This window comes from Dendropsophus ebraccatus, chromosome 10, assembly GCF_027789765.1.
Source record: "Dendropsophus ebraccatus isolate aDenEbr1 chromosome 10, aDenEbr1.pat, whole genome shotgun sequence".
In the NCBI taxonomy this organism is placed as follows: Eukaryota; Metazoa; Chordata; class Amphibia; order Anura; family Hylidae; genus Dendropsophus; species Dendropsophus ebraccatus.
This window is the reverse complement of record NC_091463.1, coordinates 22,089,142-22,110,852: the sequence shown is the minus strand read 5'-3', so window position 1 is coordinate 22,110,852 and position 21,711 is coordinate 22,089,142. Positions and strand designations below refer to the sequence as shown.

The window sequence follows — 21,711 nt, the reverse complement described above, 5'->3', positions numbered from 1 at the left end:
AAGTCTGGTTCCTTCATGGACCTTCTACAAAACTTTAGGACTTCAACACATTATGGACGTTAACATCTCCGGAACTAGTATAGACCACTAGCTGACTCTGGACAGGTAACCCCTCTCCCCACTACCTGCACCATCACTTGCTGTATAAGCAGGTTGGATCTATACATCGCTCAGGAACTGTGTCTTCATGTATACAGATAAATCATTGCTGAAGGTGAAGTTATCCATTGCACTGCTGTCCTTTCTTGTTCCTCCTGCCAGTGTCCTGGCTTCTCATTTGCTGCACCCCAGTTACTATTGGCCATGCAGGCAATTGGGTGTGTCCTGGGGGAAAACACAAGACTATTATTACAGACATATTGGTGTAGGCTCCCCTGTTCCCATTGTACTGTGTGCTGGAAAATGCCCAAAGTCCAGCAGTCCTACTCCAGCTACAATTACCTGAGCTTGCCCTGGTCAGAACTACAGATCCCAGCTGGCCCTCTGTAATACACCATGTGTGATCTTGGGGGCACTTTTCATATGCCAAGCAGAATGACAATTTCCAAAGAGTTTTACAGGAGAAGCACAGAACAATAAGTGAAGTAAGATGCTGCCTCTCCGCAGATGTTTGGGAGCTGAGATTCAGATTTGTAAGGTGTGAGGATTTTTTTTTTCTTTGCAAATTATGATAAGAAAATTAAGTGTAAACTCTGCTGTGAAAAGCACAAAAAGAAGATATTTCTAAATGTACGAAACCCACCCCGAGGCCAAAATTCATCGTGCTAACATTAGTTGAGAATTAACCCCTCTGTGACTCACAATCCTCTTCTTTTCAAGATCATCTCCCTCTCAAATGATATGTACGTTTGTGTGTTACACGTCTGTCAACTTACAAGGAACATTGGTTGGTGAGCAATATGTCCACCTTGTTCACACGAGTCACAAAGGGGTTGGCATTCTCCTGTAACAAGTCCTACGGGTCTTCCAGAACTTTAATACTAAAGGAAAAGTCCCACCAAATATTAAATCTGTAGGCAGGTGGGGTGGGTGTGAAAATAACTAACATGTTAACTCACCTGTCCCCCAGTGCCTTGTAGTGCCGCCACCAGGTTCTTGCAGCTCTGCTAGCTGAAGTGTCAAGACTTCGGTTGAGTGGTTGCTCGCTCAGCCAATCAGTGATTGGGGCAGGACACCACCCCAGTCACTGACTGGCTGAGCGGGCAATTGCTCAGCCACACTGTGACGTTGCTGCTGCAGGAGCCAGGTATGTGACATACCTGGTTTCCTGCAGAAAATGACATCTGGCAGTGGTGGACGGGACCCCAGTGGCAGTGCTACGAGGCACAGGGGATAGGTGAGTTAACTTGTTAGTTATTTTCACACCCACCCGGCCTACCTACAGATTTTATAGTTGGTGGGACTTCTTCTTAGACAGTCATTAATCATCTTCCACAGGTAGGCCATTAATATTAGATGGGTGGGAAGGATCCAGCTTCCTGCTTATCAGCAGTACTCACCCATTGACTTGCTTTCTCTTACTTCTCTGGCCAGTCACATGACAGCACTTTCTCCTCTTTGCTATACCATGACATAGTGCTTGTCTAAGCAGTAAACAAATGATAATGACAAGATAATGGCAGAGAAGAGAAAATTACAGCAAGAAAGGGGTTACATCATAAAAGCAGCCCTGGTGTAAGCATTAAACTGCTGCCATTGTTGATTATGACAAGCTACCCAAGAGGAAACGTTATGGATGGTTAGAGAGAAGAGGGAAGCTTTGATTTACCTATCAGGAACAGAGTAAGCCCTCTGGAGCACGGCAGGAACCATCTTGCCAAGTAATTTATAAAGAAGTTAGAAATCATATGGGTGGGGAATTGTTTAAACAACAATGAACTCTTTTGTTTTTGGTCTTTTAGAGAGGAGAGAGCTGGCTGTTCAGAGGATCACCCAGGCCTTGAAATTATTATGATCCCTAGCCCCATAGGGCTCTTGAGGTCCAGCAGTGTTTGTGTTGTAATTAAAGGGACATGCACCTCTTGTGTATAGCTGGAGCCATCTTATTTCCTCTGAGGAAACCTATAGAAACATGGCGGAGAGAGCATACAAGGTCAGATACAAACCTAGCACACCTGTCACACTGCTCACAGAGCCACCCACAGACGTCAACCTGACTAGTTTTACGGTTATTTACTGGATTCATTTTCCTTTACATTTTTGTTCTTTTTTATGTCCACAATTAGTCAGCGCAGGTATCGGTGTCTCCGCCGACATCTGATTAGACCGTTCTATTCGTAGGTTTTTGCTAAATCCCTGACAGTCTTACAGATGCTCCCCGGAGCTGATATAAAGCACGCCATGTAATCTGCCCATGGCTAATACGCTTACACTGATTTATTCACTGGAGTTTTAATTGGGTTCACAGCCACTAGGAGCCCTTTACCAGCCCCGTAATGTCACCGTATAGGTTATTAATTTGTTATGTGCCGCTCTCACGGTCACAAAATAATGAGTTATAATGTGATCAGTGATATTCGGCGGCGGCATTAACTCCCCAGCATCGGTATTTGTCTTACCAATTGCTTTTTTTTCTTTCTTAAATTTATAGTACACGAGAAAAGCAGAGCTGAAGCGGCTTATCCGTGAACCACTCCGGGTTGTTCTTACTGTATCTTTGATCTGAGATTTCATTAAGTAAATGCAATTAAAGTGACAGTACGCTAATTATATCATGAGAATTGATTTAGCTTTCACAACAGGCGTCTGGGAAGGTGAACGATCCATGTTAAATCACCGAGCCAAAACCCATAGAGTTGATTTGTGGAAACAGTTTAAGGAAGGACGACTATCTGGGTTTGTTTTTTTATAATCTGTTCTATAATAAGAAACATCATTAACCTTTGCACTTGTTTCAGCCGAATATCTCAGTTATGTTTTGCTGGGTGCTCCTCCTCCTCCTTATCCTCCTCCACCATACTGCAATAGCTGCAGCCGCCAAGGACTCCGCTGCAAGGAAAAAACGGAGAATAATGGAGCAGCAACAAGTGCTTTCATTATTTGGGCACTGTAAGGAGGTGCAATGTGTACACTAGATAGTAGTAGTGTATAAAATATATGGCAGTATTATATTACCACTATATGGGAGTATGGCGGTAGTACTATTTATGGATTGTTTGCTGGTAATGTTATGTGTGGGAACTATACAGCAGTATTATACATTTTTGTTTTTTGTGATTTATATCTTTATTAATCTTGCACAGTAAACAGTGTAAACAAAAAAATCTTCTCCCGACTCGTTCTCCCGATCGGTATGGGTCTGAACACTCAGAGCCAGACTAATCTAAACTTTTGACATGTCTTTTGACATAAACTGGAAAGTGCAAAAGCAAGTTGTTAAAGTAACATGTCCGTTTTTGACTGACCAGTTTTTCCTGCTTGTTTGGTGGTTTTGCTGGCATTTTCTCGTTTCTTTGTAAATGAATATATATATTTATGGCATTTCATCCCCTGCTTTTTTTTTCTTGCATGTAAGTAGTCATCTGATTCTTTTTCATGTGATTTCAGGATTTTTAACAAAATTTTTGGGGAAAAATGCATTTAGACATGGCTTTTTTTTATACTGCCCAGCACCCCAGCACCTAGCATAATTCCATTCTTAAAAACATGCAAAACAAGAGTCTGTGGAGCCTCTGTTGCGAGTCTCAAAACACGGGATAGCCAGATATCTCTAGCCTGTTGCCACGGGGTGCCTCCATTATAGGGAGAGCACCACACCACCCTGATATGTAGCCCCTTAAGTCCCACTCGGTTGCAAGTATTGGAACATAAATAGGGAAACAACAGGGTGGCCCCTTTTTGTCAATGTCTAACTCAAGGTGCGAGTATTGCGATCATGACAAGGGCTTGCCAAGGCAGGCCTCCATCCACAGACAGCCGTTTCGGGGTATTTGCCCCTCGTCAGTGTGGAAAACACCAATGTACATATAAATTCCATAACAAATACTGGAAAACACATCATTTCATTTTAGCCTAAATTTCCTCTTTTTGAGTTGCCGCAGAATTTGAGCGGAATTCGAGCGAAACATGGAAATTCATAGCCCCAATGACTTCTATAGGATTTTTCTAGCGGAATCTGCCTAAACAATTGGCATGATCCGCAGCGGAACATTCCACCGTGTGAACAATAGAGCGGAAATCCCATTGAACACAATGGGACCTTGCTCTTTACGTTTTTTATAGGTGGAATTTCAAGCAGAATACGGGTAAAATTAAGCGCAGGTTCAGCTTGAAATTCCTTGATCTTCATTTTTAGTCCCCATTCATTTTGCATCTACTCCTGGATGTAGCTCGAAAAACTGCACGTGTGTGATTCCAGCCCAAATGGTTTTTCTCTGCCAGAGAAGATTCTGCATAGTAAAAGTGTGAGTAATTCTTTACAATAAAAAGACAATGGAATTATGTGGAACGTGAAAGGCATCAGGATGAAATCCAGCACAAAAATGTTTGCTGGCTGCCAAGCGTTTCGGAATGGTTTATAGCGAGAGATACTCAGCGAGATCCCACAATAGTCGGCTGAGGAATTACATCTGCTACAAAACATCCCTTCTTTTCCATTCCGGCAGCGTTCAGTAAGCCGAGCGGCTTCATTATACGTCTGTTGACACATGTTATTCTTTCATTGTGTCTTTAAGGAGAAAACATGGGATGTTAAAGAGAGATGTATTGTGGAATACATATTTTCTCTCAGCTGTCAGGCTGAATCATCTGACAAAGTCTGCAAAAAAAAGTTTTCTTCATATGTAAATATAACTGCAGATTCTCGAATTAGTAACTTCAGTCACTGCAAAGCCTGACTTTGGGGTTACAGGTGAAGATATACAGAGCACCTGGCACTGCATCATGCCATTATATGTCACCAGTGGCGGACTGGCCCACCAGAGGGCTGGAGAATCCTCCGGTAGGCCCCCAGCTTTAGAACCTGCACTAATACTGACTGAATTTTCGCTTCTCACTGGTTCTTCATTGATGGGCCCCCAAGCTCATTTCCTCTGGTGGGCCCCAGTCCGATACTGTATGTCGCCATTCTGGGACGATCCTTTTTAATCGTTCCATCAATTTTGTATCCTGTTTGTAAGGAAGATAAAATCACGCCATGTAACATACACTAGTTTCAGAAATAAACTAAATTTCTAGGCATGTCCTAAGTCTCCTGCACCTACAAGTGTCCTCTGCAGATTTTGCCACCATTGCATTGGAGCAACTGTTTAAGTGTTGTACCTCCAGAATGGAGCCGACCAGCATGTATGCCATGTATTTGATTATGTGGTGTACATTGGGGTACAGTTATTAGTATGGTACTGCTATGTCATTAATGTACTTGACATCACCCATCAGGAGATCTAAGGCTCAGAAGTCAGAGCTGAGAGTTGTGATAAAGCTTTTCTCGCTCTAGGTGGCCTGCCACATGCTGGTTTGTGTTGTATATCAGCAGACCATTGATTCAAAATGTATGCAATACCCTACTTCACTTATAGGGGTGCTGCCTAATTTCTTGCTCATCAGTTTCTCTTCTGATAACAGTTGATCAATAGGTATCCCAACAGCCGGAAAACTGGGGGTCACCTTGATCATAGGGGATGCTGATTTAAAAGACAGTTGTGCAGTACCTTATTCCTCCTGCGGGGGAGCTGCGCAAATGCTTCCTAATTCTTTTCCCTACAGATCACAGCTAATCTCTAAGGATCCCAGCAGCAGCAGGACAACCTGTGATCATCTAGACCAGGGGTGTCAAACCCAGGCCCACCAGCTGTTGCAAAACTACAATTCCCATCATGCCTGGACAGCCAAAGCTTTAGCTGGTGATGGGAATTGTAGTTTTGTAACAGCTGGAGGACCTAAGTTTGACACCTGTGATCTAGACATTGACTTGTGCAATACCTTATTTCTCCTGTGGGGGAGCTGCTTGAATACTTGCTGATTCGTTTCCTTAAAGTGTCACTGTTGTATTTTTTTTTTCCAGAAATCAATAGTACAGGCAATTTTAAGAAACTTTGTAATTGGGTTTATTAGGCAAATATGCAATTATCTGCATTCAAAAGGACTTTCCCCAGGTCCCCTGTCCCCCCACCCTTCCTCTTCTCTCTCATTCACTGCTCATTATCAGGAAATCTCGACTCTTTTACATCAGTCGGGCCCTGTGTAACCTATGAAGAGGGGAGGGGGAGGAGGAAGATTAGTCACCAGCAGAGAGCAGAAAACAAAGGATTAAACTGTTGGAGCTGTATGAAAGCCGGTATTCCGAGGTCAGTGCGGACAGTGCTGACTTCAGTGTCACTGTCGTATTTTTATTTTCCAGAAATCAATAGTCCAGGCGATTTTAAGAAACTTTATACTTGGGTTTATTAGGCAAATATGCCATTATCTGCATTCAAAAGGACTTTCCCCAGGTCCCCCGTCCCCCCGCCCTTCCTCTTCTCTCTCATTCACTGCTCATTATCAGGAAATCTTGACTCTTTTACATCAGTCGGGCCCTGTGTAACCTATGAAGAGGGGAGGGGGGAGGAGGGAGATTAGTCACCAGCAGAGAGCAGAGAACAAATGATTAAACTGTTGGAGCTGTATGAAAGCCGGTATTCAGAGGTCAGAGAGGTCCATGCTGACTTCAGAGGAGATAGCCCGGTGATGTAGCTGTAAATTAACTCTTTTTTTTTTTTTGTCCTGTTTTGGTGCCTCATCTCCCTCCACCCCTCCCCTCTCCATACAAAACCAGGAAGACGGGGCGAGAGCTTCAAACTGCTTTTTCATGATGAAAATGCATTTTCCGGCTAATAAACCCAATTACAAAGTTTCTTAAAATCGCCTGTTCTATTGATTTCTGCAAAAAAAAAAAATTTAAATGGCAGAGACACTTTAAAGATTACAGGAAATCACTGAGGATCCCAGCAGCAGCAGGACAACCTGTAATTGTCTAGACCAGGGATGGGGAACCTTCGGCCCTCCAGTTATTTCAAAACTACAATTCCCATCATGCCTGGACAGCCAAAGCTTTATCATGATGGGAATTGTAGTTTTGCAACAGTTGGGGGGCCGAAGGCTTCCCTCTCTGATCTAGACCTTGACTTGTGCAATACCTTATTTCTCCTGCGGTGGAGCCCCTTGAATACTTGCTGATTAGTTTTCTTACAGATTACAGCTGATCACTAGGGATTCCAGCAGCAGGACACTGTGATCATCCTATCATCAGGGACCCTTCTAATATACAGAAATTGTCCTCACACTGCAGAGAGATCAGAGGAGCTCGCTCATTTAGGCAAAGGAATCTTTTACATTATCACCTACTGCGCCCCTATTATTTCACTAGGGACATCTGATCCTTGGAGTCTTATTGTTCTCCGTCTGTGTGAAGCTGCGCTCAGCTTCTTGGTGTATTCTTATCATAGAGGCCTAGAGACGAGGCCGTTCTCTTGATCCTGAAGGAAGAGAATTGCTGCTGAACAGGCTTTGAACTTCCAGATCCAGGATTTAATGACCACAGGAGAGCGGACAGTAATTACTGTCAGCAGACACAAGACGTGCCCTAATAGCTGAAGGAACGGTGACCATTATGCTGTGTATGGATACACAGGAACCCTTTGCTTCTTGCTGAATGTGGCCATTGTTATGTAGGATACAAAACTGTAAAGTCTTCTGGCAGAACATGGCCCTTATAGGGCTGTAATATTGAGAAGGGAAGCTGAGGGCCGTGACCTAATTCTCTAATTATATCTTAGGTAAAGCATTTGCTAAGGATCTTGGTTTGCATAGAATAAAAAAAAAATACCCATGCAATATACAGTGCACAGACAATGGGATTGGTCTGAGATTTGGTCTAATATCAGGGATACAGATTTACCTTTGTAATATTATAATAATTTAAAGGGGCATTCCAACTTCTTAAAAGTCTTCTGGGACTGTAAAATATTCTGTGTTGCCCCTGATTGGGTGAGTAGGGAACTCCATCTGCCAAACCCAACACTGGAGTTACTGGGCTCTGCAAGAAGGGCCAGGGCAGTTTCTAGGTAATTTTAACTACAGGGCGAATCCTACTAAAGGAGCCCCCCCCCCCCCCAGGTGGTGTCGGGGGGCGTTTGTTACTAGGGAGAAGTGGTGTGTGTATTATGGCATAGAGCAGTGTTTTTCAACCCTTTTCAATTTGAAGGGGAAAAAAAAGGCATTCAGTAGCTCACAGGTGACGTCTTCTTTGATCTGAGGTGTCACTTTCCTTTTCATCCTCCATCCGGCCCGGACCACCATGATGATTTGTTGCAGCTACAATCCATCTCCTCTGAACCTGCGAGACAAATATCTTAGGCTCCGCACTTTTTCAACAACTTCCACTTTTTTTGTGTCATCTGCAGTAAAGTCGGTAGGTATGTGGGTTTCCCCCTGTATGTAGGATCCCCTGCTGTGCCCTCATAATAGTGTCCACAGGCCCCCCTGTGTGCATCTGTATAGAAGTTAGACCTCCATGTGCCGGTAGCCCCCCCCCCCCTTCCCCAATAGATAGTGTCCGCAGTGTAGCAAATCTCCACAGCACGTAGCAGGTAGGGATCTCCCCAATAGTAAGCCCACCAGTATGTAGTATTCCCTCTTTAGGTAATCCCCCGTAAGTTAGCCCCCACCACCTTAGGCATTTAGCCATAACCCCTGTAAGTAATCTCTCTGATAGTTAAACATCCCCCCCTATATATAGTAACCCCCAATGTGGGAGACATGGCAGTTTAGGTAGTTAGTTAGCCCCCCAGCAGATAGCATCCCCATGGTAGGCACTCTCCCTGGTAGTTAGCCCCCTGCCTCTTTTAGACATCTTCTCTGTTAGCCCTACTCACCTGCTATGTAGGCATCCCCACTATGATTTAGCCCCCTCACCCCGATTTAGGCATCTACCCTATGTAGGACCCCCTCCCCCCTTACCCCCTCTCATGCAGCCATCTCCCCTGTTATTCAGATCCCCCCCATGCAGCCATATCCCCTATTATTTAGATCCCCCCCCCTATGCAGCCATCTCCCCGTTATATCCCCCCTATATGCAGCCATCTCCCTGTTATATCCCCCCTATATGCAGCCATCTCCCTGTTATATCCCCCCTATATGCAGCCATCTCCCCGTTATATCCCCCCTATATGCAGCCATCTCCCTGTTATATCCCCCCTATATGCAGCCATCTCCCCGTTATATCCCCCCTATATGCAGCCATCTCCCTGTTATATCCCCCCTATATGCAGCCTTCTCCCTGTTATATCCCCCCTATATGCAGCCATCCCCCCTGTTAGATCCCCCCCATATGCAGCCATCTCCCCTGTTAGATCCCCCCCATATGCAGCCATCTCCCTGTTAGATCCCCCCCATATGCAGCCATCTCCCTGTTAGATCCCCCCATATGCAGCCATCTCCACTGTTAGATCCCCCCCATATGCAGCCATCTCCCTGTTAGATCCCCCCCATATGCAGCCATCTCCCCTGTTAGATCCCCCCCATATGCAGCCATCTCCCCTGTTAGATCCCCCCCATATGCAGCCATCCCCCCTGTTAGATCCCCCCCATATGCAGCCATCTCCCTGTTAGATCCCCCCCATATGCAGCCATCTCCACTGTTAGATCCCCCCCATATGCAGCCATCTCCCTGTTAGATCCCCCCATATGCAGCCATCTCCCTGTTAGATCCCCCCCATATGCAGCCATCTCCCTGTTAGATCCCCCCCATATGCAGCCATCTCCCTGTTAGATCCCCCCCATATGCAGCCATCTCCCTGTTAGATCCCCACCATATGCAGCCATCTCCCTGTTAGATCCCCCCTAATATGCAGCCATCTCCCTGTTAGATCCCCCCCCATATGCAGCCATCTCCCTGTTAGATTCCCCCCCCCCCCCCCCCCCCCAGGCATCTCCCCAGGCTCTCTGTATAAAACAACAAACAGTTATACTCACCTCAATGCAGCACAGCAGGTCCTGCGTCTTCTCTCCTGGCTCTGAGCACAAGCACAGGAGTGACGTTACTCCTGTCTCCTGTGCTGGAGCTCTGGGGGGAGAGAGCGGCCTCTTGTGGCCGGAGGCAGAATGCAGCCTCCGGCCACAAGCTGAGCAGAGCTGCAGGCGGGCGGCGCCTCGGCAGCTGCAGAGCAGATGATGGGGTAGACGGAGGGGCGACCAGAGGGGCAGATGATGGGGCGGGCAGGGGTGACACCAGCGCCCCCTAGCTGTCGGCGCCCCGTGCGGTCGCCCGGCCCGCCCGCCTATAGATACGGCCCTGAGAAGGGCATCAACAAAGGAGCAAGGAACAGCCTAGGCCTCTGTGTATCTATCACTGGCACTACCCTTTGTATCCACAAGATTGTATTATTGTGCGCTAGTGGGCCTTAGACACATTTGGGTCTGCAATTAATCGCAATGGAGGTGCACCTCACGAGTAGGCATATTGTGAAAACAACAAGTTCTGTAAAAAGCTGAGGGCACTCACCGAGATATTGCGATGCTTCTTTATTTTAACATGTAGTAAAACCTTCGGTGACACATGTCACTGTTTAGCAGACGTCAAACCAAAGTGGTTTGGCGTCTGCTGAACAGTGACATGTGTCACCGAAGGTTTTACTACATGTTAAAATAAAGAAGCATCGCAATATCTCGGTGAGTGCCCTCAGCTTTTTACTGAACTCCAGGGGAATGCAAACACACAGACTACATGGCTTAGAGGCATTAATGAGAAGGATAAGATATATGAAGGATAAGAAGAAAAGCATCAGGCACTCATCCATGGCAGCAACAAGTAACACACCTACATTGTTCTCTCTGTATTCCCACTTTATATGAAGATATGATTTAAAGGTTTACCTTGTTGCCGCCATTGGTGAGTGCTTGGCACTTTTCTTCTATCATCATAAAAGATAAAGGTGTGTCTTAGTTGCTTTTATCTATACATATATGGAACTCTACAAATATAGCCTTGTTGTAAGCAAAATCATTGCTTAGTAGAGATGAGCGAACCGATCCGATCCGAACCCGAACTTTCGGCATTTGATTAGCGGTGGCTGTTGAACTTGGATAAAGCCCTAAGGCTATGTAGAAAACATGGATATAGTCATTGGGTGTATCCATGTTATCCAGACAACCTTAGAGCTTTATCCAAGTTCAGCAGCCACAGCCAATCAAATGCCGAACGATCGGGTTCAGATCGACTCGAACCCGGTTCGCTCATCTCTATTGCTTAGTCATTGAAGCAAAGTCATTGAATCTATAATGTTACTGTTGTAAGACATGAAATGAAATCTGTCAGCGGTATATCATGCTCAAGTGTCAAGCAGATGTTGCCATGCTGCTGTAGGATGTACTCCTCCTCCCTCCTCCATCTCTCCCTGCTTTGACTAGTTGACATACAGGACTCAGTGCTGGTAGCTAAGCAGGGTGGGAGGAGACGTGCATGCTGCAGCTCAGCACAATTTTTATCACTCCTGATCAGCTAAGAGACAGATATCATCTGCTATATCTCCCTCTCTTCTGTCTGTTCATGACTCCAGTTCCAAGCATGGTGTAGAGCTGACTGATTCTTTTTAACAGGGACCCCCACTATTTGTGAGAAAGAAGAGGATGCACTGTTCTCCCTTCTAAGTTTCTCCTTGCACATCGGTGTTACCAACCACCTTGGTGTTCAGAGACGGGCATCTCACCCCAATAAAATGAATAGGGTGGCACTGTAGTTCCCTGTACAGCCAGCAGGTCTGGGGGCACTATGCAGAAGGAAATACAGGGATGGAGATGCAGCACTGGTGCAGTCAGTAGGCATTCTGGCAATTGGACATGGGAATACTTGCTTAAAGTGGATGTTCACCAAAAATGTTCTTTTTTCAAATCAACTGGTGCCAGAAAGTGCCATAGATTTGTAATTTACTTTTATTAAAAAATCTTGAGTCTTACAGTACTTACCAGCTTCTGTATGTCCTGCAAGAAGTGGTGTATTCTCTCAAGTCTGACACAGTGCTCTCTGCTGCCACCTCTGTCCATGTCAGGAACTGTCTAGCGCAGTAGCAAATCTCCACAGAAAAACTCTCCTGCTCTCCAGACTGGAAAGAATACCACTTCCTGCAGGACATAAAGCAGCTGATAAGTACTGGAAGACTAGAGATTTTTTTTATAGAAGTAGATTACAAATCTCTGCCACTTTCTGGCACCAGTTGATTTGACCCCTTTAATAACTATTATTAGGATGATTGTACCAAAAGGAAATAAAAGTTTTGGGTCTGTAGGACTCTCCTGTGCCATCCTGTGTGCGCTCAGGCCCCTTGGGTATACAGCACGTAGCTCATTGTGCCAATCCACTTGACCCACATGCAGATCCTCTTGTCTTTAGCTCTGCAGAGCCAGTGAACTGAAATGGGAGCAGTTCAGTGAATGTTAAATGTATCTAAAATAATTTTCATGTAAACCGCATAGCAAAAACTCCCAGCATCCGGAATCCAGAGCAGCCGAGCTCGGGCGCCATACACCTTTTTTATTTTTATACCTTATGCCAAGGACCCGTTTTTCAGCAACTTGTCCGGACGGTAGACCGTCTCCTGGAATCCTGGCCAGCACTTCCACGAAAAAAAAAAGTTTTCTGAGATCATAGTAAAAACCTACAAGACAGAGAGAGCATTTAGAAATACCCCAAGGATTTCCGTTAGTCTACTCTCAGCTTGGCAATCGCTGCAATAAATACTTTAAGGGAGGGGATGCATCGCAAAGTATCTGACAGAGAATTTAGATTCAGAAGCTGCTGAGAGCTAGAAGGAGAACGGGCGCTGGATGACGGGACGTAGCTTCACCCAGCAACTCACCACCGCCATTATCACCTAACGCCTACCAAACTTCAACCAGTCAAGCTACAATGTTAACATGGGCTTAAATGGTTAAAACTGTAAGTATTTCAATGAGAGATGACCCTTTTACGGTAGCAGGGCTTCATACGGGATGATGCTTAGGTTACAGGGTGGAGCATGGTGGTGGCAAAGAGAACAAAGAGAAATAGGATGTCTTCCTCATTCTATGGGACCCCAAAAGCAAACTGAGAGTATCCGGTCTTATTTACCAGTTTATGTGGATGTTATGATGCATATTATTTGGGCACTATATGGCAGCTTTAAGAAAGTATTATTTGAATAGTACATACCATTTGGGCATTATATGGCCTGATTCATATGTCTGTGTTCAATTAAGTCTGTTTTTTTCCCCTATATTTAAATCGACCTTATATATATATGGCCACTAGGTGTCTCCCTTATTCTCAAACTGCGGTCCATGCTCCATCCTGCTGATATTTGGTCTTTTCTCTTTGTAAAATAAGAGACCATACAAAGGAAGTGACGTGTGCGATCCCAGTCACAGCTTAGGTATGATGCCGTGTTCAATCTGTTACTATTTGCTATGCTATGATCCTGGCACGCCTAGTGTGTCAGTGCCAGGTGTGCATGAATGGTTGTGTTTGACATAGGCAGGTCAGCAAAGTTTCTATTTTATTACAATGATTAGTGGACATTTGTACTTTTATGCAAGCTGCTGTGGCATTATTCCTATGATGCCACAGCAGCTGTAGTGCAGTAGTCAGGAAACACAAGGATATGCACTGGTGAGTAATATTTATATGTAAATTAGTTTATTAGTGTAACTTTTTCAGTGCTCACTGCATCATAATGAATCCTGAGTCCTGTAAGAGCTGAGAAGTTCTGATATGATACACAGTCAGATTATGGACCGTATAACACAGACTTAACATACAAGTGTGAGTCTGGCCTAAGAGAGTTTTATTTGGGTAAAGGTAATACTATTTGGGCACTATATGGCAGTATGAAGAAAGTATTATTTGGATACTATATACTATTTGGGCACTATATGGCAGTCTTTCAGTGTTATTTGGATAAAGCATACTATTTGGACACTATATGTCAGTCTAATGGTGTGTTTACACAGGCAGATTAATCTGACAGATTTTTGAAGCCAAAGCCAGGAACAGACCATAAACAGGGAACGGGTCATAAAGGAAAGACTAAGCTTTTTTCCTTTTTTCAAATCCATTCCTGGCTTTGGCTTCCAAAATCTGTCAGATAAATCTGCCTGTGTAAACGCACCATAACAGAGTGTTATTTGAACACTACATACTATTTGGGCACTATATGTCAGTCTAAGGGTCTGTTCACACGTACTGACTCGCTGCGTAAAACTCGCACAGAACTCGCATCAAACTCGCATGAAAGTAGCTGCGTTTTTTGTGGTGTTGAACTTGCCTGTGAAAATCATGTGAAAATCAAAACTCGCATGTAAAAATCGCAGCAAACACGCAGCGAGAATACACATACATTGACTGGATAGCAATCAGTATCGCTGTGAATTTATGTGCGAGAAACTCACAGCAATAAAAACGCAGCGAGTCTGTACGTGTGAACAGACCCTAACAGAGTGTTATTTGAACACTACATACTATTTGGGCACTATATGGCAGTCTAACAGTGTTATTTGGATAACGCATACTATTTACGCACTATATGGCACTTTTAGGAGAGTATTATTTAGATAATGTACTTTGTTTCAGCAATATGTAGTAGTATTAACATAGTACAATATGGCGCTATCATGTGGGCTGAATTTACAAATTTAGTCTTAGTATAAACAGAATGTGTTGCCATGATAATTGCCAGGGAGTATAACACCAGTGGGTATACCTATGTGAGACCCCCTACTATCTTAGGAGTCGTCATCTTGTAAACAACCCTGTAGACTTGAATGGGACGGTGTTGCTGACATTTACCTCCCCCTGTATAATGCATTAGATGTTTGGATTAGAGCGATGGTCGTGGATACTGAGCTGTTATCCATAGCGGCCCTATGTCATGAGATACATTACCTAAGCCATGGTGAAATATCCTGAGTGCTCATCGCTGGCTATTCTGTCCGTTCTTTATTATAGGAGGTGCATCATAGCTTTGTTCAGTTCATGATAGTAACAGAGAAAAGTGCCATAAATTACATACGAGGGACTAAGAGCATGAAAGCCCTAAATGTAATAGTGGATGAGAGAGCATTTCCTGGTCTGTGGATCAAGGCTTTCATCATGGAGGTGATGCTTCCGAACACACATCGAACCAAGACTATGTAATAGTGGACACTCAGCCATCTAGATTATCTTATCACCTAGAAGAAACTGAGTGGGGATTTGCCAGCATCTTGTAACCTTCCTTTGTCCTCCCTTCCCTTCAACCATTTCATATGCAAAGTATATAAATCCAATGAAGGAAGGAAGATTAAGTAGTGTACTTTATTAGCAGTAAATTACAGATCTTCTGATGCCAGTTGAAGGATTTTTTTTCAGCTGGAGTACCCCTTTAAGGGTTTGCTTGATAAAGACCATACCAGTTGAAATGTTGCTTATTACCTGTACCTGGAAATGTAAATAAAGCCTTGAAAACCTTCTTTGGATGCTCTCGGACCCTTGTCTGATGACGTATCAAAAGTTTATCGCTTAGTATTGCGTAGGAAGGATTAGGAGGGATTCTCTAGGCAGGTATTCTCCATTTCATGGATGAAAAGCAATGAACGTTACAGAAATTATCCTGGTCAATAACAATTGAGATGTATGGTTTTCTGCTTTCTGGTTGTATTAAGGAGAAAAACAGAGTTTTCACACAACGATATCTGCTGTTGACACCCTATACTTACCTGTACAGAGAAAAGGTTAATGTGTTTTTTTTCCTTTTTATAGGTGCCAGACCTAAAAGGCTGCATCGGACGAGCATGGACAGCTTAGACTTATTAAAGTTTCCTTCAGAAAAGGTGAGGGTAAAGTACATGTGTTGCATGGAAATACTAGTAGACACTTTGGCCTGGGCTATACATGGTTAAAGTGGTCATGCTATTAAAAGGAACCTATCATCATCTTCATACTACCTGAACCAAGAGTCACTGGGGCGGTCCCCAGACGCATATGCCCACCCCTCCAGGTTTGATTGATAGATCCTTGAGCAAATAATGTTCGAATAGATATTCGATCGAATAGTGAGATATTAAAATATTCGATATTCGTACGAATATCCCGTGAGTATTCCATAAATATTCGATAAGTGTTCAAATCCCCCAGCTTCCGGTTTTACCCTCCAAGTGGTCAAATAGATGTTTTTCACTAATCGAATGCTTGTTCCCATAGACTTTAATGGGATCGGATATTCGATCGGATATTCGAATATTCGCGAGATATTCGAACGAATATCGAATATTCGAATATCTCACTATTCGCTCATCACTAATCTTTGTATGTTGGAATATAAGCTGAGATCTGTCAATCAAGTCCAGTGGAAGAAGCCACTGTGGACCTCCCCAATGACTCCTGTTTCAGGCAGCATAAAAGGGATGACAGGTTCCCTTTCAAGTCATAAAGTGCATTTTGCTTTTTGGTAACTTTTAACAACAATTTTTATACAATAACACTATTTATTACATCTGTTCCCTTGCCAGCGAGGAAATTCAGATACCCTGTTGTGTCTTGGACAGTCTGTCAGCAGGCCACAAAGTAATTGTCTGCAGTATGCCAAAAAAACATTATTATGCCATGAAAGTCTGCGGCTTCCTAATGTTCCATAAACTCAAACTGAACACAGAATGCATCATTTAGAGAAGGTCCTGGAAAAAGTGTACTGTTGGTGCCCTATGTGTCAGTATGAAGGGGTAGATGAATATAAGGTCTTACATGGCATCTTCTGTTTTGCACATGACATTAAAAAAATCTGGAGCGGCACAACTCTACTTAGACATCTCTCCTTTCTAGATATGATCCAAAGCAGCATAAAAGGTGACCAAAAAATATGGTTTATGAGGTTTATGACGGTGTTTGGAAAGCGCTGGTGGACTTTGCTTAGTAAAGTAAATGACATGTCCTGAGAAACAGTGCTTACAGTTCTGGCTCATCGAGTTCATGTGGGTTGTCACAGGATCATTCCTGTCTCTGTGTACTAATCCCAGTAGTTTCAGGAAGCTGCAGGAGAATGGTTAAGGAATAACCCTCTAAAAATTGTAAAAAAAGTGAAATTTCTTCCCTTATTTTAACACTATCTTAGGGAGCCTGTCACCAGTCTGAAATACCAGCATCATGTTATAGAACAGGAGGAACTGAGCAGATTAATATACAGTTTTGTGGGAAATGTTTCAGTATAAGTTTTATTTTCATCTTTGCTCATTCTTGCTTAGGAGTCTAGTGGGCGGTCCTTGTCAGTGACTGACAGTTATCTCTATCATTAAACTTATAGAGGGAGGGCTTTTTAATCACTGATTACACATGCCCATTGGACTCCTTAAGGCCAGAAAAAGCAGGAAGTAAATTAAAAAAATGAAAAGTTATCAAGAATATTTTTCCACAAAACTATATATTAATCTATTCAGCTCCTCCTGCTCTATAACATGCTGCTTGAAGATCAGACCACATGCTCAATGTGACAGGTTAGTAAACATAGCTTCTTTCTTAAAGGGAATCTGTCACAAGGTTTATTCCACCTTAATGAGGGCAGCATAAACTAGTGACAGAAATGCTGAACAGATCGGTGTATTACTTACATCATTTTGTTCAGCCGTTCTCCTAATATGCAGGAGAATAGGAATCTTGCCACACCCCTCTTCCCCGTCCCCCAGCTACTGATTGACAGATGACTGCCTATATACGGCATGGATAGATAACTGCCAATCAGCGGCTGGTGGGCGGAGTTTTCTGCTTCTCATGAATATCCAGGACTTCTGGGTTCATGCACATACTGGAGAGGACTACTTATTGTCCATGTTATTAAGAGATCATCTCTGGATCAGCTGCACAGAACAATGTAAGTGATATATCATTCTGTTCAGCTTCTCTGTCACTAGTTTGTGCTACCCTGAGATAGGACGGCCTAAACCTACTGACAGAGTCTCTTCTTTACAGAGACAGTGCCATTCCTGTCCTTGAAATGAATGGAGTTATAATACCACACACAACCAAAGGTCAGGGGTGGCGCTGATTGGGGAAATGTTAGGGAAATTCGGAAACCCTTTAAATGTTAAGATGAAATCAAATAAATATTTTTGTGTATTTTTTCTCTTTTCTTCAAAGACCCAAAATGGCGACAGTCACCACACCGCAGGTATAAAAAAGGACTTTTCTACAAAACCTGCCAGGAGTAAAAAATACAAAGAAAATCAGTGTTCTGCAGACCCCAAAGCGCAAGAGATGACCCCAGTGGATGCCATGGATGTTAGAGTCCAAATGCCCCATCTGGTAAGGAACTGGTTAAAAATGGCTATGGCAGTGAAATAGCGGTAATAATTGATTATGTGATGGATTCAACCCAAGGAACCGCTGTGCAATGCAACATTATGGCTTTGTACTTAAAGGGGTTCTCTACTTGTGCACATTGGCTGCTGGTGGCTTTACATACGCAGTGACAACGCCAACCTCAGTCACATGACTGTATTGCATTTTGTTGGCAAAACTCTCCATGATAATGAATTGGTTTCTGAAACCTTGTGTCTTTTAGATGCACTATAACCAGTTAGGGTTTGTTGCTTTCTTTACTAGTGTATTTCCATTGGTTGCTATGGGCTAGACCAGGGATTAGGAACCTTCGGCCCTCCAGCTGTTGCAAAACTACAACTCCCATCATGCCTGGACAGCCAAAGCTTTAGCTTTGGCTGTCCAGGCATGATGGGAGTTGTAGTTTTGCAACAGCTGGAGAGACAAGGTTCCCTACCCCTGGGCTAGAATGTCACATTTTCCTCAAAACCGTTGTTTTTCCATATGTAACCCAGTGTCATTATCCCGAAAACCATGTTTACTTCTTATTTGCTGGACTGTGATGCATATATCATATCATGTATGCTGTGCCCTCCATCCTGTATATCTTGCACTATATTCACATCACGTTTTGCCTTTAATGTTCCGAGTACACGCTGAGGAAATCTCCTGATGTAGGCTGTGAATGTGTAAAGCCTTGATAGATGCATGTGTCATAAATAGGCCCCATTGCCCATGCATATTAGATCAATGTTGGCTGAATAAACTAATTTCAGCAGTGCCCACCCACTATCTAGTGCATATGGGGGGTGTCTACACTTTCCCTGGAAGGCAGATATCAAGGGAAACAAGAATTGGCCAATTGGATTTCATCGTACTAGTTTCTTTTGTTCTCAAAAAAAAAAAAAAATCCCCAGAGCCTGTGTATGTATGAGGGGGTCAGGAGGAACATTTTTGGTTCAACCAAAAGATAAAAGTGTAGATTAAAGGGGTATTCTGGCAGAAAAAATAATATATTTTATATATTTCAGATTTTTTTTTTTTTTTTACTTTTTAACAGTGAGTAGCAACAGTACAGGGCGGCAGTGCCGTTCGGCTTCCACCAGTGTCGGTAACGGCAGGGCTGCTCACGCCCTGATCCCAACACAGTTACATATTGCTAGTGATATGCAGATTGTGTGGGGATAACTGGTAATCACTGCTCTCTTTGCTACATGGTGCTGCAGCTGTAGCGCTACTAATTCAAGCTGCTTCCCCAATTCTAATGTCTATTCTAATGCTAGGGATATGGAACAGTGTGAGGATCAGGGCTTGGGCAGCCCTGCAGTCCCCAACACCAACATTGGTGGCAGCAGAGGGGTTATGTCTACTTTTACTGCTGCTATTCAATTTTAAAAAGTATACCTTTTTCTCAAAGTTATTTCACGAAGTTTAACCTTTATTTATTTACTTATTTTTTGCCAGAATAACTTTTAATAGGTTGAATGTAATAATATTCTCCAATACAAATCTAGTTTTCTTTTTCCTGTTTTGTCTGATGATTTTATAGTTACTGCATCAAATCAACTGGTGTCAGATGGTTATACAGATTTGAAAACTTTTATTTAAAAAGCTCATGTCTTCCAGTACTTATCAGCTGGTGTATGTCCTGCAGAGCAGCAGCAAATCCCCATAGAAAACCTCTCCTGCTCTGGACAGTTCCTGACATGGACAGAGGTGGCAGCAGAGAGCACTGTGTCAGATTAGAAAGAATACACCACTTCCTGCACGACATACAACAGCTGATAAGTTCTGGAAGACTTGAGATTTCTATACAGATGTAAATTACAAATCTATATAACTTTCCGAAACCGGTTGACTTGAAAGAAAAAAAAATTGCTGGTGCACCCCTTTAATATAAAAAGTGCCCTTGCTGTGGGGTTGCAGTGGTAGCAAAATAGACTAATCTTTCTTCCTGTCATGTGACCATAAAGACAGGAAGTGCAGCTTAGGCCTGTGCCCTGATGACATTACTCCCCCCTTGCTTCTTTAAGTGTTGTTTACATTTTTTTTTGCTGAAAACAGAGGTACAGGCGATTTTAAGAAACTTTGTAATTGGGTTTATTAGTTGAAAAATGCATTTTTATCATGAAAAGGCCGTTTGAAGCTCTCCCCCCTGTTTTCATGGTTCTCTTATGGAGAGTGGAGGGGTGGAGGGAGATGAGGCACCAAAACAGGACAACAAAGAGTTAATTTACAGCTACATCACCGGCTATCTCCTCTGAGGTCAGCATTGACCTCCCTGACCTCTGAATACAAGTCTTTCTGAATGCAGATAATGACATATTTGCCTAATAAACCCAATTACAAAGTTTCTTAAAATCGCCTAAACTATTGATTTCTGCAAAAAAAAAAAAAATAAAAAAATGACTGTGACACCTTAAAGGTTCAGTCTTCATAACCATGCACAGCAATGTCTACATCATGGCACCTTGTGTACAACGATGAGGAAGGTGCAGACTGTTCTGTGTATTACAGTACTGTGCACACACCCTGCATCATAAAATATAGGCTATTATTATATTTATGTGAGGTAACTAGAAGAGGCAAAGTGCAGCTACAGCTATAGTGTGAGAAGGCATGTGGGCCCGTCACCGGGTATTAGGAGATGGTGGGACATGTAAGGCCAGGAACCTGTCCTGTTACAGATTAGGAGAATTACACAGAGCCGGGCAGCTTACTGTAATGGAGCCATGAAAGTCATAAACTGTTAATAAAACAATGTTGTGTAGTATGGAGCCGTGTAAACCAGGGGCCACCATTAACCCTTACATCACCCCTGAAAATAATATCATCACGTTTCACGTATAGACGTCTGCATAACACAAGCAGATTATCACCAAGCTCTGATCATTGTATATTATGCGGGAATCATTGCAGCTTCATGCATCCTTGGATTTCATAGCAGTCACTTTCTCCTACTCCATCCTTGGCCCGTGCGCCCCTGGCCTTGCCTGTGAACAAGACGTCAAATCAATCACATCCCTACTGGCCCAGGTCACTTTCCCTTAAGCCAGCAGCTTTGGACGTCAGTGGCCTTCAACGCCTCCGCAAGGGCATAACCAGAGATGGATAGAGTGCAATGGGCTGACATAGCTAGAAGGGCGAGGGAGGAAACTGGGGCAGCAGATCACACATGACTAAGGTCTTGATGATTTGGTTAATTCTGCAAACATGTTAAACTTTTTAACTTAGTCGTTGTCCTGTGCAACATAGCAAAGTTATGGGCATGGCTCTGGAAAAGTTTGGAGAGCAACCGTGGCATCTTCTAAAGTGGACAACATGGAACTCTGGAACACTTTTGTCTTAGAGATGTTCAGACTCCCCCACCCCACCCCAACGATTGTTAGATAGTTCCAGGAGAAGCACTTGCCTAAGCACTT

The 21,711-nt window shown here is 43.4% G+C and overlaps 1 protein-coding gene across 9 annotated transcripts in view; it reads left to right on the top strand.

Moving 5' to 3' along the window:
• Nucleotides 1–21,711, top strand: part of GPSM1 (G protein signaling modulator 1) — a 258,983-nt gene that overhangs the window by 187,134 nt on the left and 50,138 nt on the right. For all 9 annotated transcript variants that reach the window (XM_069943023.1, XM_069943024.1, XM_069943022.1 and 6 more), the window contains 2 exons: nucleotides 15,743–15,813; nucleotides 18,110–18,274. In XM_069943023.1, coding sequence (XP_069799124.1) covers nucleotides 15,743–15,813; nucleotides 18,110–18,274 — 236 coding nt within the window. The remainder of the gene's footprint in view (nucleotides 1–15,742; nucleotides 15,814–18,109; nucleotides 18,275–21,711) is intronic.